We start from the raw sequence: 19,058 nt of genomic DNA on the forward strand, positions 1-19,058 counted from the left end.
ATAAATCGCCAGGAAGCACTGGCCCACGAATGGCTGGTGAAATGCAAGTATGCATTCTGTCATCAGCAAAGTCCGAGTGGACACGGAAACAGTTCTGTTAATTGCGCCGAAATGGCCCAATCGGTCCTGGTTTCTAGAGACGGGCCTCCATGGGAAATACAGCTGAGGAGAGACTTCTCTCTCAAACACAAGACATGATTTGGCATCCCCAGCCAGAGCTGTGAAGCCTACACATGTGAAATTTGAATGGAGCACAGTGGAAGATTATTGTCATTATCAGTTGGTTATGAACACCATTTTAAAGGCTAGAGCACCGTCCACAAGACGCCTTTACACACTGAAATGGAATTTGTTCACTAACTGGTGATTTTCACATGGCAATGGCCCAGTGAACTGCCCCATACCTGAAATTCGTACATTTCTTTTTGAGCGATTGGACGCAGGGGGCCTGGGTAGCTCAGCAAGTACAGACGCTGACTACCACAACTGGAGTCGCAAGTTTGAATCCAGGGCATGCTGAATGACTCCAGTCAGGCTTCCTAAGCAACCAATTAGCCCAGTTGCTAGGGTGGGTAGAGTTACGTTGGGTTAACCTCCTTGCGTTCGCTATAATGTGGTTCTCGCTCTTGGTGGGGTGCGTGGTGAGTTGTGCGTGGATGTCACAGAAGTAGCGTGAGCCTCCACATGTGCTAGGTCTCTGCGGTAACGCACTCAACAAGCCATGTGATAATATGTGCGGACTGACTGTCTCAGAAACGGAGGCAACTGTGATTCATCCTCTGCCACCCGGATTGAGGCGAGTCACTACACCATCACAAGAAACTAGAGCGCATTGGGAATTGGACATACCAAATTGGGGAGAAAAAGGGGCGAAAATCCAAAAAAAAAAAATAAATAAATAAAAAATGAGCGATTGGACACAGGGCTCACTCCATCAAAGTTTATGTGGTGACTATATCTGCATATCACGCACCTGAAGCCTGCACCTCTATACGTAAACATGATTTAATCATAAAATTCCTTAAGGGGGCGTGTGACTTGAGACCTAACTTTGGTCCTAAAAGCACTCGCGGGACCTCCCTTCGAGCATCTGGACTATGTTGAATTGTGTGTGCTTTCCCTTAGCACACACAATTTCCCTGCTGGCTTTGGCCTCAGTAAAATGGGTTGGTGATTTGCAAGCACTGTCCGTTGACAATTCATGTCTGGAGATTGGTCTGGGTCTTTCAAAAACCACTGTCAAACCTAGGAAAGGCTATGTGCCAAAGGTTCTAACCATGCCCTTCAGAGCGCAGGTGGTTCACCTTCAAGCATTTTTCCTCCTCCATTTAATTCGGATGAGGAACAGTCCTTGCATTTGTTATGCCCTTTGTGAGTGCTACACACATACGTTGAGAGCACCCGCCAGTTCAAACTGTCTGACCAGCTCTTTGTGCGCTAAGGAGGATGCACGAAAGGAATGTCCATCTCCAAGCAAAGACTTTCTCACTGGATCGTTGATGCGATCGCCCTGGCTTACGAGTCGCATGGTGCGAATTGGCCAGTTGGTGTTAAAGTACTCTCAACTAGGGGCATGGTCTCTTCATGGGCATGGACGAACGGTGTGTCTTTACAAGACATATGTTTTGCAGCAGGATGGTCTTCTCAAAACACATGTGCAAGGTTTTACATGCTAGACGTAAAGTCTCTCTCATAGCAAATCCTCTCTGTCTGGAGTGTTTGCTATTTCATTGGCCAAACATTTACTTATGCCCCTCTTGTTAAGTACAAGCTCCCTGTCATTTACTCAACCTCCCGCATTCAGACCATTGTATTTCCCTAAAGTCACAGGCACTTTCATCACAAAAAAACGTCCTTTATGACTGGGTTCGTGACGGGGTTAATTCATACTATATGACCATAGTTCGTACATATATTCTGAGTGTTCCCCTCCTGGCTCACCATGAGGGTCATTCACTTGCGGCATACTCATGTCGGTCGCCGTCCCGTGGGACTGCGGCATCCTGTTTCCTCTCTGGAAAGGTTATGTTGTGTAGTGCGGCATGATGGGAATCTGTTCCCCATAGCGTCAGCTTAGTAACGCAATGTCAAGTGTACTGAATCATTAGGGAACAACCCTGGTTACGTATGTAACCTCGGTTCCCTAAGATGAATGGAACGAGACATTGTGTAAACTGGCTGCACTACGGACTCAGGGTTTTTTGAGGTGCAAGCAATGCGCTCTTTGTCCCTCAGTCAGAAAATTCTGAGGAGTGGTGTTTGCGCGCAAACTTTTATACCAGACAGCTTCGCGGCTAAAAGGGCGGTGCTTAAACAGCATAGCCAATTCTTCCATTATTGTAGAAAGGTTTCAGCTAGGTCGTATAGTAGGACACTCCCCATAGCGTCAGCTTAGTGATGCAACGTCTCGTTCCCTTCATCTCAGGGAACCGAGGTTACATACATAACCGACAAGATATGATGACACAATAGCTATATGATGACACAAAAACATGTTCTTTAATGGCATAAATAAACAGACATATGAAGTCACGTACAAGTTAAGTACTATCTGTATGGTTGTTCTGTTCCTTTTCCCCCTAAGGAACTGACTGACTCATACCTCCATAGCAAATGATGTCCTTCATTTGGCCAGCATGCGTCTGCATGCAGGATGAAAATAAGGTCAGACAGTGGTAAACACAGATGTCATTCACTGAACAAATGCATGTGGCAAATGTCAGATTAAGTCACTTCATTGACTATAGTATAGCAGGGTGAAGCTCTTGTGTTATTCTGATCTGTAATTAAATGTTTGATGTAGAACAACATGGAAATTAGCAGTTGTACCTTAACAAGCCATTTCTACCTAACCTGACCCTTTAAAATGATGTATTCATGTTGATTTGGTCGCATAAAATAATATTTTGATTGGAATAAAACCAGTTAATTTGGAATATGAAGCATTTTCTTTTTTTTTTTTTAGGTTACCTGACCAAACATTTTTACAGTATGCAGTTTACAGTCTGACAGGGATTAGAAGTGGTGAGTGTTAAAACAGAAAGTGTTAAGAGGTATTGATTATGTTCAGCCAATATAATGGAAATAAAAGTGTCCAGGTTGCAGGTGTTTATATCACACTGTAAAAAGCGGCAACTTGTAGTTGTTACCTTAAAGGACTAATCCGGGTTCAATACAAGATAAACTAAGTCGATGGCATTTGTGGCATAATTTTGATTACCACAAAAACTACTTTCGACTCGTCCCTCTATTTTATAAAAGAAAGAAAGAAAGAAAGAAAGAGGTATACTGTTTACGTCTTGTGGATATACTTTTGAAACTGAAAGTAATTTAACGTTTACGAATTGGCCTCATTTACTTCCACTGTAAGAGCCTCACTGTCTGTAAGACAGATTTTTTGCTGCTTCTTTTTTTTTTTTTTTAAGAAAAGGAGGTAATATATTTTTGTGGTAATCAACATTATGCCACAAATGCTGTCATTTAAGCTTAACTTGTATTGAACCCAGAATATTCCTAAGGAGCTTCTACATGATCTAACCAATAAAATAAGTTTTGTTGGTTTAACCTATTGTATTAAGGTTGATTTAGTGATGTTGGATTATATTTCGACTTAAATCAAACCAGTGTAGATGTTACAACATGAAACACATTTTTAAGGTTTACATTTTTTTTTTCTTTTTTTTTTTTCTTCAGGTTGGGGTTGAACACACGTTTTATAAGATACTGTAATATCTACTCTCTGACAACACTGATGAGACAGACAGTCATGGCTGAGAGAGAGAACTCATTTTAAATCTGAACCTCAACCAGGAATAACATGACAAAATCTGCAAGATAGAGGATGACGTACGATTCCCATTTATCTAGGACACGACACTTATATCTACACCTTCGTGAGTGCACGTGCACGGATGCGCGAAACACACACGATCGTTGTTGAAATGTTCTCAGATCAGCTCCAGCTCACTTTACGACGGGCTGTTGATTTGGGTCCGTCCTAGACTGGGAGTTGACGTCACTGGAGCTGGAGCTGGCACACCATACCGAGCTCAGGTCAGGTGCGCACGTAAAATCCATGCCAAGGAATTATTAATTGCGGAGTGGCACAATGAAATAAATAAATAAATAAATAAATAAATAAATAAATAAAATATCTACAATGCAAGCCCTGCAACTGGAACAATTGTTTCACTTGTAACTCCGCTGTGTAGGTTATTTTTAGAGGTATCTTGCAAAATCATCTTAGTTAGCAACTTTGATGCTGATTTAGAGCGAATCTTTCTTCAGTTTAAACGTGTGGTTATCTGCCTTGAAATCGTTTAACAAGTCAATAGCATGCATTTAAGATGCAACACACACGCATGCGAATTAAAACTTAAATAGCATTGCGGATCAGCTCAGCATGCGTGCAAGATACTGAGTCTCTCTCTCTATCTCTCTCTCTCTCTCTCTCACTCTCTCCCGCTCTCTCTCTCTCTAATCGTGTCTCTAGGACCCAGGAGAATAACTAGCAGGACAATTTGTTTTTTTACAGATGAAAAGAAACTGCTCGTATCTTCAGGCAGAAAACTAAAGAGGCTGAGCAGTCACCTTGTTGTGAAGGTGGGTGAAAAAGCGAAACCGGATTGCCACCGCGCGCGTTGCCAAAGAGAGAAAAATCTACTCGTTTCCCTCACAATTCATTCTACACTAGAGGAAGATCTCCCCCTTTTACTTCCCCTCCCTCATCAGACTCCCTCTCCCAGACACAGAGCCCGTATTCAGAGCACCGGGACTCGGCTGAAGGAGCGCGTTTGGATACGGGAGGTTCCTGGAGATCACAAGTAGGGCAATTGCGGAGTGCCGCGCGCCACGTCTTATCATTTACTCAATCAGTTATCAATCAATCAATCGGATATCGGCAGGAGGTGACATCCTCCATCTCATCCACCTGCGCAAACGGAATTATTTTCAGTTAACCGCAAAAGGTTGGTTTCAAAGGAACTGATCCATCAAGCTCGTTGCAAATGTGCCAGTCGCGCGCGTTTAATTCTCTTAATAACAACATGGTCTCTGACTGACGGAAACACCTTTGCCTTTGGAGAGGAATAGGGACGGCGACAACAAGCAAGTCTGTTTAGCTCGTGTCACTGCTGTTGGGACACTCTGACTGCATTGTTAAGTTTAATATTTATTAAGAGTTGAGATTGTCGCTGTGTTACGCCTGCCCGGCAGTCGTGATCTGCGGGAATGAAACTGAGGAAATCCGCCGCGGCTCGGAGAACTGGGCTGGCTCGGGAACTACAAGGCTAGATAGACAACTTTTGTTTTAGACTTTATCTTTCCATATGGACCGATCGGCATCGCTGGACATTGAGGCGCTGAAGGTGAGTTGCTATTTGACGTGTTGTCAGGGTTTTTTGGACACTGCGTTCGCAGCTTGTCCGTATTGTGTGTGTGTGTGTGTGTGTGTGTGTGTGTGTGTGTGTGTGTGTGTGTGTGTGTGTTTGAGGCTCGATGCTTGTTACACAGTGCGGTGGTGGTGGGGTGCTGGGTTTTATGCGTGGGGTGCACTTCAATAACCCACGCTGAAGTTACGGCCATCAGCTATTAAAGGCACAGCTGCCGATATCTGTGGGTTGTCCTGAAACATAATGACCACCTGATGTCATAACACAAATAGTTCGCATATATGTAAATTTCGTTTGGCAGATCTTATATGCACTACGAATACTTGCAATACTCTCTATCGCCTTCCAAGCATTCCCCTATGCGTGCATCTACATTATTCTTCTACCATTTGCAATTGGCATTATTCGATGGAATGTGTACGCTAATTAAAATAACTTTTTAACTTTAAGATAATTAATTTCTCAATAATCAACATCTCTTTTTATATGCATTAAAAAAAAAAAAAAAAGAAGAAGAAGAAAAGATTCGCAACAGACTGGTTCTGTGTTTCAGCACAACTGGCAGTGGACAGCTCCAGTGTTCAGCTGAAGCAGAACAGCTGGAAGGGAGATTTGTATGGCCGGGGTTGTATGGATCACTGTTGTGATCGTGCTCTCTCTCTCTCTCTCTCTCTCTCTCTCTCTCTCTCTCTCTCTCTCTCTCTCTCTCTCTCTTCCCAAACAATCACAAATAACAAGTGAACACATCTTCTGAGCACATATACCAACAGAATTTCAAAAAGGTTTCTTTGATTGGCACATGTGGTCAAAATCTGTGCTTATCTCCCTATAATTCAGTTGTTTTGTATTGTATTTGGTTGAGGTTCTATTATTTGAAAGGATCAACATTAAACCTGGCAAGTGACTTTACTTTTCTTATTATTACCTATATGCCCAAAAACACCATAGCGACAGACACCAATGATTAATTAGGCTACCATGGGCCCCTAAAATAAACTATAAAATACTATAGAAACTAAGAAAGCAACTACATCTTGTATACAATCCTATATACAAAAGCATATATAAAGCATTACTTTAGGGAAACACTATAATATAATAGGGAAACCAAACAAATCTGACAGAGTATCAGTTTCTAGACTAGATCTACCAAATCCAAATAAGAGCAACTGATTTCTAGTTTATTTTTCTCTCTGCAAAATCTGGTTTAGTAGCTGTCAACTCATGAGGGTGGTTGAAAAATGATTTATTCGATGATCTTCACAAACAGAAGAGGCAAGACCATGTGTCTTCCCATCTACAGCCTAATTACATAAATCTTTATGTTGTTATTAAATTGTATAAAGAGTGACACATGCTGACTTTTTTGTATTTGCAACACAGGAGGGAGTACCGAACCCTTCTTTTAAATTGTATGGAAATGACGCTGTTTCAGCATCACAGTAACATCTATTGAATCAACATTTGCAATTTGCAACAAATCTATCAAGAGCTCATTAAACAGTGACTTTTTTGTAAAGCAACATAGTCACACTTACAGCGTTCATGTCACAGTGTAATTACTGTAAATAAGTAGGGTACTTCTAATGAACAATATGTACTTTATATGTAATTGCTTTGTGGGCTGGCTGTTTGTAATTGCACATTGTTCTTGTTATTACTATTCTAATTAATCATGATACCGTGGACTATTTGTAACATTGCTGTAAAGAGTTTACAGCGACACTTGTTCATTAGACAACAGGGCAAGAATATATTTAGCAATAGAGGAGTCATTTTAAAACAGTGGTGATGAGGCAAACAGCTCTCGGCCCTTAACGGGGATATTCAGTGGTAGTTTAATTAAACTGAGATCTCTGGGTCGCCTCTTATCTGAAGGCGTATGTGTCCTATGCAAATCTTTTAATCTTTTGGAGTGTCATTTAAATTTACTGGCAATCCTTTACCATCTTCCTCAAAGTTCCTACAGAGGAACCAGAAAAATGCTTAGATGGGACCACAAACTTTGATGACAGATTTTAAAATAAAGGAGGAAATACTGTACATTAATAATGCTTTTCAGAGAATGCAAACCTTTGCATATTTTTTCATAACATTTTTGCAATTAAGCTCGGTATGAACAGGAAAGATATAACCCTTAGGAAAATGTTTGATATTTCATAAACTTCTTTTATTATTATTATTATTATTATTATTATTATTATTATTATTATTTATAAACTCTCAAACTCACAAAATTAAAGTAGTGTGGTTTCTATTTCAGCTTTTATGAGTTCATGAAAACGTTCTTTCTTTGTGACAGAAAGTGTGCCCTGAATGCACTTCACCAAATGATGAGAATACAAATTAATCTCAATCAGCAGCAATTGTAGCATAATGTTGATTACCCAAAAATTTATTTCGACCTGTCCCTCATTTTTTTATTTTTTTTATTTTTTTTTTAAAAAAGAAGCAAAAATCACAGTTACAGTAATACAATTACAACGGAAGTGAATGGGGCAATCCATAAGGTTAAAATACTCACTGTTTCAAAAGTATAGCCACAAATGTAAACAGTATGAGTGCTAACATGATTTTAGTGTGATCAAATCGCTCACGAACCTTTTCTGTGTGAAGTTATTTCCAATTTAACAACATTGTTGCCATGATGATGTAACTCTGTAAAACCTAAATCCCTAAAATGACAGTAAAAACGATTGATTGAACAACTTTACAGGTCAAATATACACAAGTGCTTTTCTAAAGTTGTAAGGTTCACATTTCTGCCTTTAACCTCCTGAGACCCGAGCGGACTGCTGTGTGCATTTTTCCATTTCCCATTCTGATTTGTAACTGGCACCTAATAAACATAAAAAATTAAAAAAGTAAAAAATTAAAAAATTAAAAATAATTCTAGAGCAAATAGTTTCCCTAAAAATTGATGCCCAACAGCTGTGGACAGCGGGACTAAATTGTAAAATTTTACATAATACCAAGCTATAGAAAGTCAGACTTTTTTTAAATTTAATTTATTTTTTTTTATTTTTATTTTTTTTATCATCAAATTGTTTATTATGTTTCCAGGAGTGTTGGTTATTCATGTTTTTGAGACGTTACACACATTACAGCTGATTTTCTATAAAGCTGCTTTGGAACAATGTGTATTGGGAAAGTACTATACAAATAAAATGGTTTAATCTTTTAATTCTCTTTAATCTTAATGTTCTGCCTTTGCACTGTCAAACAAACAAGTGATAGCAAATGCTGAAACATGTCACTAATCAGAAATTAGCATAAATTATTCTGATTCAAAGTAATGGCCAGAATCATCCAATCACTGCCAAAAATGTTAAAATAAAATCTAGGTACTGATTACCATTGCCCCATGTCTACCAAACATGTTGAGTGGTCCAAAAATCATCTGCATCTTTTGGTCAGATTTGGAATGAATGCACTTGGCTGCATAGGAAAGCTATAGAATGCTCACTTGCTCCCGTGTCTGTCGAAAGTTTAACCCTTTACTGATAGCCAAGAGTCTTCTGAACTGAGATCAGATGGTTTAAAGGAGTTTCAATTATGCGTTGCATATAGCGAAGCCAAATTACAACGCCCACGCATGTGTTTACAGGGTCGCACGAGGTTACATGGTCACCCCATTCATTTCTTTTCTGCTTCTTCTTTTTTTTTCTTTTTTTTTTTTTAAGAAAAGGAGTGAGAAATAAAAATTATTATTATTGTTTTTTCTTTTTTTTTTTTTTTTTGGTAATCAACATTATGGCACAAATGCTGTTGGTTGATCTTAGCTTGTATTGAACTTGCAATATTCCTTTAAAGAGAGGCGTTTTTGTGTCATCCCAATGCCTTTCTAGTAATGTTTTAGTCATCTTACTTTTATATTGCAATGAATGCATTTTCCTTATTTTCCTTACTAACTGTTCATGTTCTTATCTGGAACCGAAGTACATGGGCAGTTTGCTTTGGTCTTCAATGTCAGCATTCAGCACTCACGCTGATCCTAAGCCAGCCAGTAAAAAGCTGCAGCGAGCAACGGACCCACTCAATAGCACTAATAGCATCACATATGGTCGTAATCCATCTTCTCTTAGGTTTGCTGCGCTGGTCCGAGTCATGAGTGTCCTGATCCCCATTGCCAGACTCAGTGTTTGAGTATTGGGGTCATTGCCAAGCTTTCCTTCTCATCAACCCCCCTCTCCCCCATCCCTCCCACCTCCATCCATTTTACACTTAATTAACTCTGTCAGTTGGAAAGGGCAGTCCGATTACAACGCAACTCTTAGCAATAGCAGGATCAAATGATTAATATACTATTATAGCTCAAGGAGGAAAGGAATAAAAGGGTTGTATTGAACATTTTCCACAGATAGCCTTCGGCATGTAGCAGGGAAGAAAGGAGGCATTCAGTGTGTCATGCTAAAGGGGACAGTACCTAACAGGTTCTGTTGTGAAAAGGTAAACATCACTAAAGAAGAAAACATAGGGAAGATGATTAACTGGTTGACTGGTTCATAATTTCCCTTTTGACGGAGGGGGCATGGTTCGGACATTACACCAGTTCAAATCTATTGTTTCAATTTAATTTCGATTTAACATGTTTCCTCTCTTATTACAAAGAAGAAAATGAACTCTGCTTTAATAGCAGTTTAATTTAAACTATAAATAACTGCCCTTAATCTATTACTGCACCAATTATAATTATAATTGCAATCTACCAGAAAAGCTCTGTTAATTGCGAGCTTTGTTTTACCAATGGGTGGTCACGGTAACCAAAGCACTCACGTTTGGTCAGGTGGACGGTATGAGAAAGCCATCTTTGCATAGATTAAAGCATCCATCATACTAAACCTAACATATGCTAAAGACATGACCAAATGTAATTCTTTTTATAGCGATCTGTTCTGAGGTAGAGTATACTGTATACTGAGTTTCTCAATGGCAGACAACTTTCTGTCACAGCTGATTGGAGGGGTTGACAGACTGACCCCACAACAATACACTCAACTTACCTGAGGATAGTGATTTGGCCTCACTCTGGTCAGAAAGCTTCTTTTTTTGTCAGGGTCAAGATAGTGACAAGACAGCTCAGCCCATATCTCTACCCCTGGAGAGGAGACAAGAGGAGACGAGACAAGAGGAGAGAAGAGAAGAGAAGACGAGACAAGAAGGACAGCTTTGTTGCAATGATCTCCCTCTGTGAGGCTACAGCTGGGCAGTGACAAGATAATAGCAGCTTGGAATGGACATGGAAAGGGCTGGGAAGTGAGAGAGGGAGAAAGACAAAATGAGAGAAATGCCCACTCTAGGTTCTAGGCTGATGGGCCACATCATGAGCCAAATGAAGCGAGTGGCATGGTGAGATGGGCTGTACGCCTGCCATAAAACCAGCAGCAATACAGTGCATAAATGACAGAAGACATGAGAGGCCAATTGCTTCATTCCTTTCCTCGATCTTAACAGGTTCTCACTCCCAAGGCTTCAGATATTGCCACTTGGGCAGGAGCTCACCACATTACTCCAATATAGATGCCAATACACCTTAACATCTTTATAGCAATGTGGCTGGGAACTGTTTAAACGCTTTCAATAGACTGATGCAAAGGTCATTAAAATGTTATCCTCATTAAATATTTTATTCATAATTTTAACATCTTAAATATGTCCATTGTAATTCAAGATGTCCTAGATTTCCAAAGAAAGCTTTATTATATATTGATTATGCATGTTCTGCTCATTTAAACAGATTCTCTTGTAACAGAAAAAGTATGAATGGTGTTGGGGAATAGTTTTAAATTTGAAATCAGCAACTTTTATTAGTTAGAAGTGGTTAATGTTAATGTGGTCAATATAATCTCTTGTTCTCTGTAGAAGTTCTGTAGAAATTGAATATTACACTGTAAGATAACACCAAGTAACAAGTCTTTTTCAGATACAGGAACAACTACTTAGATGCACAAAATTAAATGCATAATCAATATATATATCAGTTTTTTTCATGAATAAAAATATTGAATTACATGCTCAAAACACATTTTTAGCCAGCAATATTATCAAAATTTAGTGATGCTGCTTGCCAGTTATTATCATTATAATAATCATTTGAATGCCATTCACATCAGTGTATTGACATCAAAGTTTTATCGATGAAAGCAAAAGGGTTACCGATTGCATTGCCAGACTAATCACACTTTGGCAGCAGGAGGTTGAATGTTCTGCTGCTGAAATCGGTCTGTGCTCACGAAAAAGGCGAACCACTGTCCCCAGTGTCCGAAGCTGGAAGTTTTGTTGAGGTAAAATGTCCACAGGTTGGTGCCAAATGTGAGTTGTAAAAGTGAGTTATTTTCAGCTGTACAGGCTGTAATACCGTGAACATGAAGGCATAGTTTATAAACTGTACCCCCCAACCCAAACCCCAAACCTAAACCTAACTTATCAATAAGGTTAAAATGTAACGTTAGAAGCAAAAATGGAACCCGAATTCAAATCGCGCTCGTCACTAATTATGTGAATGTGATTACTTCCTAGTTTCAATGTGGTATACATTTCCATTCGTACCACAGGGAAAGGTAAACATGCTGGAGCTGATGCAAAAATGTCTGATAGGAAATGCCGCTTGTCAATGAGTCAGCATAATGTGGCCAATCCCAGAGTACCGGAACTCTCGGAAACAACATACCGATTTCCAGCGCGATCATGTTGGGTGATGCCACTTTCTAGTAGTTCAGCAGAATGTGATCGATTTCAGGGTACATGAACATTTGGAAGCAGCATGTCGATTTACTGTGTGATCATGTTGGCATTGCTATGAAGATGCTAAGGGCCAGCTTGCAGGTCTTTTGCTCAATCAGCAGGATTTGGCATCTTGAAAGTGAGAAGTGAGAACAGGTTATACAGTATCTTTGTCATTCATCTGAAATTAATTAAATGGTATTACTCATTCTCTTTCCTCAAACTCACTGTTACACGCTGTCTCTTCACCTCTCTCTTCACTTTAATACCCCATGACCCACTCCTCTTTCTCTCTGCTTTCTTGACTCTACATCTGTATTGACCCCTCTGGAGAGCACCCATCATTAGCACTGGTCTTCAGTCATTTCTATTTCAAATAATTAACTAAGGGAATGACAAAGATACATATCAAAATCCAGGGTGCCAGTGCAATTAACCTGCATATTCAGACTGCAAATTCACTCTCTTTAGGTTTCATCTGCCTAAGCTTAGTTCATCCCTAACACCAGTCATACATACTTGTTTTGCATATATAGTTCATTTAAATCATTATAGCAGAACAAACCCACGCTCAATGGATCTGTCAGCAGAGTTCATGCCTTGAAAAGAGAAGACAACACACATACAGCAAGTCCCATAACCTGCAATATCTTCTTTTTTTCCTCTAGATAGATGAGTAAAAACTGTGAAGAGCAACAGAGCAGGAATAGGATTGGTATTCCTAGATAACTTGGTATTTTTTAAATGTTTACAGACAATCGTAAAACTGAAGAAATGGTTCAGCTAGATTTTACACCTGAGTAGTGTCCAAAGAGGTCTATAATAACTGGAGAAAGCTATCTATTAGCTCTGTTTTCCCAATGGCAGTTGCTTGGCTGATGGCTGTAAACGCAAGACTGCAGGCACATTATAATTTAATTCTTCTACAAAAAATAAATGGAGCCTCCCTCTGCAGTGTTAACAACCAGATCTTGTAGATCTTTATTGTCAAGAAACAAGAGGAGAGGGAATTGAGTGAAAACCTGAGATTTAGCTCTACAGTTGTACAACAGGAGTTAATGCTCTGATGCAATTATCTCATCGAGGCCACTAGCACGCTGAGCGTGCCAAATTCACTCACTATTACACACAGTCATTACACACTGACTGTTGCTGCATTTATCTGCTGTAAATTCACACATGGTTCCTCAGAGAGCTGAAAGGTGTTTACATTACCGTAACTCTGCCATGACTCTTCATTACCATAACTCTTTTATTTTCTTGTTAAATCTGCAATACCATGATGACAGAGCACAAATTGTTGTGGGACAACAATCCAATTTGGGCAATGTGTTGTGAGTTTTCCACTCTCTGCGTGATGTCAGGCTGATTAGGAGTGAAATGTGTTATATTGAAGGAAAGTGTTAATTTATCAACTTGTTTGATCAATTTTAATCAGATTTTGAACTAAAGCAATACGCCATGAGAGGATGCGTGTTCCAATGATTTTACCATTGGTAAGGGGTGTTCTTCGCATCGTGCCTAAAAAAACCATTTCCCATGGTAATATTACTGTCATGTTAAAGGGGGAACAGTTATATAATAAAAGAGACCAATGTTCAAAAACAGTTACATTTATTATCAATAATTATAGTATTAACAATAATACTAATGCCAAGTTATATAGTTATTCTTTCTTTAGGCTGTTACCAAGCAATGTAGCTACTAAATATAGAATGTGCGGTCAAAGGTTTGCTTTTTATAGTCATTTTTACAGTTTTATCATAGCCCACTTGGAACATAGGATATAAATAGTTTGTTTGGTCCTATATTTAAATTATTATTTTCTTGTGAATGGCTTATTTTGGGTGGGTATTATGTAAGAACTTGATCAATGACCTTGATGAATTTATCAATAATCTCCGGAATAGTAGGCAGTCTTGCATACCGAACATGTGAGGAGATTATTTTATGGATTTATTCAGCATATCTCCCAGGTGCACTTGTTACCAACCTGTGGCTGTGGCAAACTAAAATTATGTTTCGCTCTGTTGGAGTCCATGTTCACCCACTGTAATTCTGCCTGAGTCTGATTTTCTCAAATTCTAGCTTTGGTTGGCAGTAACCATGGCAATAGCAAAAAGAGCAAGACATGATTATGCTGAAGTATCTGGAGGAGAAAGTAATTAAACACTATATGTGAGATATGTTTTGTTTCTTTTTCTTTTCATGTCTGTGTTTTGGTTGACTTTAGCAAGTTATGTGTTGTTATAACTTGATTACACTGCCAAGAGATTCCTTGTCTTTGGTGTTTATCAAACAACTTTTTCTTTGCATAGTTTCATCTCTAGGCTTAAAAGAAACTTTGTTGTTATGGGCCACCTCCTTGTCCCAGGTATGGCTTGTATGCAGGGTTGTTTTTTGCTGCATTTGTTGTGGTCCTATCTGATATTTGGGGACTTCAGATGTTCTGTATTTTTATGTGTTTTCTTGGGCATTTTGATGTATCTGTTTGATCTCCGTGGTGAGGCTGTCCGCCTTGGCTTCTCTTTCACGACTAATGTCTGGCTTAAGATTATTTTATTTGCCTTGAAAAGCCTGCATTTCATGTTCAGAATTTGTGTTATGTTTTTAAAAAATCAAAATCAAAACAAAAAACAAACTAGCAAGCAAAAAGAACAACAATGACAACAACAAAGAGATATAGCGCATCTCCTGAAGAGCTGAGACCAACCACAAAGAGAATGACATTTTGAAAATAAAACTGCTAAAAACGCAAAGACATTCGGATAGGATTGCTTCTCAGACAGAGAATCCTGTAGGCGGTTCTGTAAGACGAATGAAGGACAAAACCAGAAACTACTTCTGACAGAAGTCAGAAGTCATGTTTTATAGCTTTTTGATATGTCTTTTTTTTTTTTTTTACTTTATGCAAGAGTCAGTGTTACTTTTTTGTTCTGGTTGACATTAACATATAGGCTTTCTGGTGCAGAATGCCATTGGAAATAGTTTTTGATGAGGAAAAGTATTTTATTGTTATTCTTCTAAGGTGAGAGAGCTTTCCACAAGACTTCTGCTGGCTGTAAATGTTGCTTAATAATCTTTTATTTTGTGCTGATTCAATGGTGTTGAAAGACTGTGTACCTTTTAGACATCTTCCATTTAATGGTACACACTACAAATCTTCACACAATTATTAAGATGTTTTTCCAATATGATTATGCAATGACAGCTGTTTCTCTTTTTAAATGTGATCAAATATAAATCTACCACCAATAAACCTATTCTCGATACAGGCAAAACACAAATGTATTTACTGCTAACACTATCTTTGTTGAAAACATCTTATTAGATATTTAAATATATAACCATTTCTAAAATTAAGAACAGATTTGTTATCAATGTTACTCTTTTATTCACATCCTTAACTTTCATTTCATTTCAATTTATTTTATTCGTATTGTTGTTATGCATGTTATTATAGTTAAGTCTTGTAAAGCAATTTGTATGGCACTATTGGCACTAAATGTGCTGTAAGTAAATCTAAGTAAGTCTGATGATTATTATTATTATTATTATTATTATTATTATTATTATTAATCATGTAGTCTTTAGATTTTGGCCCAAAAGGGCATAATAGATCTTGTAAATAACACCTCCATTATCACAAATAGTGCTTTATTTAATAGCTCAGTTGCTGAGAGCAGGTCAGGCTTTGCCTGAAGTGACTTGTGTGTAATGAATTGAAGTGGCTGCTTGTGGGACATCTTCTCTATTCATGCAAGCTTGAATTTGAAATGTAGAAAATCAATGTCTTTTGAAATCAGACAAAGATGCCATTCTAAGTTATGTTCTTTGATGTGTAATAGATTTTCGATAAGTTTCTCAGATTGGCCTTCCAAATAATACACTTTTTTTCTTCATCTGCTTTGGCATTGATTTCTCTGGTACATGAAAGGTTCCCCAACAAAGCCCTTGTGTCTGATGCTTTTGTCATAAAGTCCAGACAGAGCAGAGCAGTAAAGATAAAGTCAAGAAGAAAAGAACAATGGATCCAACACAACACAAAACACAGATTCAGGCCTATTGGAATGCCAGCACTCTTGCTTAAAGCGGCGAATTAACCATATGGATGATTGGGCGTATGCCTAGGGATATTTTGCGATGCAACTGTTTTTGTTTTTTAAATTTCCTTAGGTTCGTTAAAATCTGGCAAATTAACTATATAATGCATCACTTTTAAATTGTAATTAATTGGTTATTATAGTTGTTCAAATATCATTATTCTGGTGTAAATTATTTCAGATTTTCAGATGTACAGAACACTGCTGACGCAGCACAGTATTTAACACACTATTTTTCAGCGCTGTCACTTGGTACCTGTTACTTTCCTCAGTGCTTGTGAAATGGGCCAGTCATTTATGGCTGCTCAATGAGGATAAAAAAAAAAAAAACAATTATATATATATATATATATATATATACACACTACCGGTCAAAAGTTTTGAAACACTTGACTGAAATGTTTCTCATGACCTTAAAAATCTTTTGATCTGAAGGCGTATGCTTAAATGTTTGAAATTAGTTTTGTAGACAAAAGTATAATTGTGCCACCATATTAATTTAATTCATTATAAAACTATAAAAATTGTATTAAAATAAAATTAAAAAAAACATTTTTGAAATTGATGACTTGGACCAAATAATAAAGAAAAGCAGCCAATAAGTGCCCAACATAGATGGGAACTCCTTCAATACTGTTTAAAAAGCATCCCAGGGTGATACCTCAAGAAGTTGGTTGAGAAAATGTCAAGAGTACATGTCTGCAGATTCTAGGTGAAGGGTGACTACTTTGAAGATGCTAAAATATAACACAGTTTTGATTTATTTTGGATTTTGTTTAGTCACAACATAATTCCCATAGTTCCATTTATGTTATTCCATAGTTTTGATGACTTTACGATTATTCTAAAATGTGAAGAAAAAAATATAATAAAGAATGAGTAAGTGTTTCAAAACTTTTGACTGGTAATGTGTGTGTGTGTATATATATATATATATATATATATATATATATATATATATATATATATATATATATTTACTTAGTGGGGCAGATTTATATTATAAAAATTTTTGTGTAAAAAATTGTCCACTGAGACATAAAACATCCTGAGATTTGATTGCTGAGTTTTCATTTTAATGATCCATTGGAGGATTCGGATTTCTGAACCATCAAGTGCCCCCTTGAGGAAGAAAATTAGTTTGTGGCGCATTTTGTTTATAGCTCCTCCTTGAACAGATGTTTATACCAGGGGCGGACTGGCCATAGGGAGAACCGGGACTTTTCCAGCCACGAAACGCCCACCCAATCTGCTTTTCAGTGGAGACAGAAAGACTGAGACAGCCCACTGATAATCAGTTGATATTGTATGTTCAAATAAATAGCATACACATTAGAGCACAGCACATGCAGTATGTTTGCAGGGATGTTTATGGATAGGTCATGGGTCACTTAATCTGCAGTTGGGTAATTGCCTAATCAATAACCTTCACAGTATGCTATATTATTCCCATAAATCAATAGGATCAGTTAGGGTCCAATGTTGTGAATATGTCACTCTCATAATGAGGGTATGGCTTTGTTTCATTTGCAATTTCAGTGACGTTTACAGGCATGGCAGATAACAGAGCATTTGCATTTCAAAAGCAGATGTAGTTTAACTGACTTCCTCCATGTCTGCCATTTGTACATTGTAATCTGTATGTGAGATCGGTACAGAGTGCTCTCCCTGTCCTTCATTGTAACTGTGTGCTATTTTACAGGTAGTGCAACAGGTTGTCAGCAGATCTCTGGTCTGTATAGTGTGATTGTAATTTGTGTTTACTCATGCATCAGACAATAGTGAATAATATTGAGATACAACTTTCATCTCTGTATTATTCATTGCTTCATTTATTCAAATTTCACCTGAAGTACTGGAAAAGTACAGTTTATTCTAGATATTAAGGTGAAGTTTCATCCCTTGCTTTCTGCAGAATTTTACAAAAATGTAATTGCCTTGTAGGACACTTCTCATGAACCTTACAATCAACATTTTCTATCAACTGCTCAACACCTCAAACCCAGACCCATCGTTCCATAATACTAATTTCAAATAATTTACCATTCAAAATGTAAGTTATTTTGCACATTCTAGCTTTTTCTTATTATTTGCCAATTTCAGATGTCTTCTTCCTATTGCAGATGAAACTGGTGTTTGTCATATGCTGGTCATTGAAGCTGCCAGTTTTGGACATGTGAAGAGTCTGTTTATCAAACTAGAGACTCTGATGTACTTGTCCTCTTGTTGTTGTGCACCTGTGCAGTCCAATTTCCTCTCTATACTGGATAGATCCAGTTTTCTTTGGAATAGCCTTTATCTCTCATAAGAACAATAGGCTGATGAATGTCTTGTGAAATTTGTATCTTTTTGGACTTTTTTTAAAACCAAAAATTGACTTGCAAGTGTTAAGTATCTTGCAAGAAATGCAAGTGTGCTCAATATGTTAGCAACTGAAAAAATACACTATATTACGATTTCCACACTTAATTGGGTAACACAACCATTTTCAACTGTTCTAATAAGAAATGTTTCTTGAGTACCAATTTAGCACAGTAGAATATTTTCTTAGAGAATATATGAAACAGTGTTTTCTTAGTAGACTGGAGTAATGACTGCCAAAAATGTGTATTGATTTGTAAAATAAATAAAACTATAAAACAGTCATTTCAAACAGTACTGATCATTCGCAATATTACTATTTTTCTGGCAGTATTTTTGATCAATTTAAGGCATCCTTGGTAAACAGCAAGAACAAAAACGTCTTAATGATTCCAAACATTTGATCGGTTGTATACGGTACATCTTCAAAAACAGACTGAAATATTTTTTTGAATGTAGCCAATTATTCAAGCATGTCAGT

General features: G+C 37.8%; 1 protein-coding gene across 1 annotated transcript in view; it reads left to right on the plus strand.

The window, feature by feature from the left end:
* Nucleotides 1-4,806: 4,806 nt before the first annotated feature.
* LOC127445291 (zeta-sarcoglycan-like) overlaps nt 4,807-19,058 on the plus strand; it is a 419,585-nt gene continuing 405,333 nt past the window's right edge. Inside the window, exon 1 of the mRNA XM_051705268.1 lies at nt 4,807-5,366. Coding sequence (XP_051561228.1) covers nt 5,328-5,366 — 39 coding nt within the window. The 5' untranslated portion in view covers nt 4,807-5,327. The remainder of the gene's footprint in view (nt 5,367-19,058) is intronic.

The sequence above is a fragment of the Myxocyprinus asiaticus genome, chromosome 8 (assembly GCF_019703515.2).
Source record: "Myxocyprinus asiaticus isolate MX2 ecotype Aquarium Trade chromosome 8, UBuf_Myxa_2, whole genome shotgun sequence".
NCBI classification, from domain to species: domain Eukaryota; kingdom Metazoa; phylum Chordata; class Actinopteri; order Cypriniformes; family Catostomidae; genus Myxocyprinus; species Myxocyprinus asiaticus.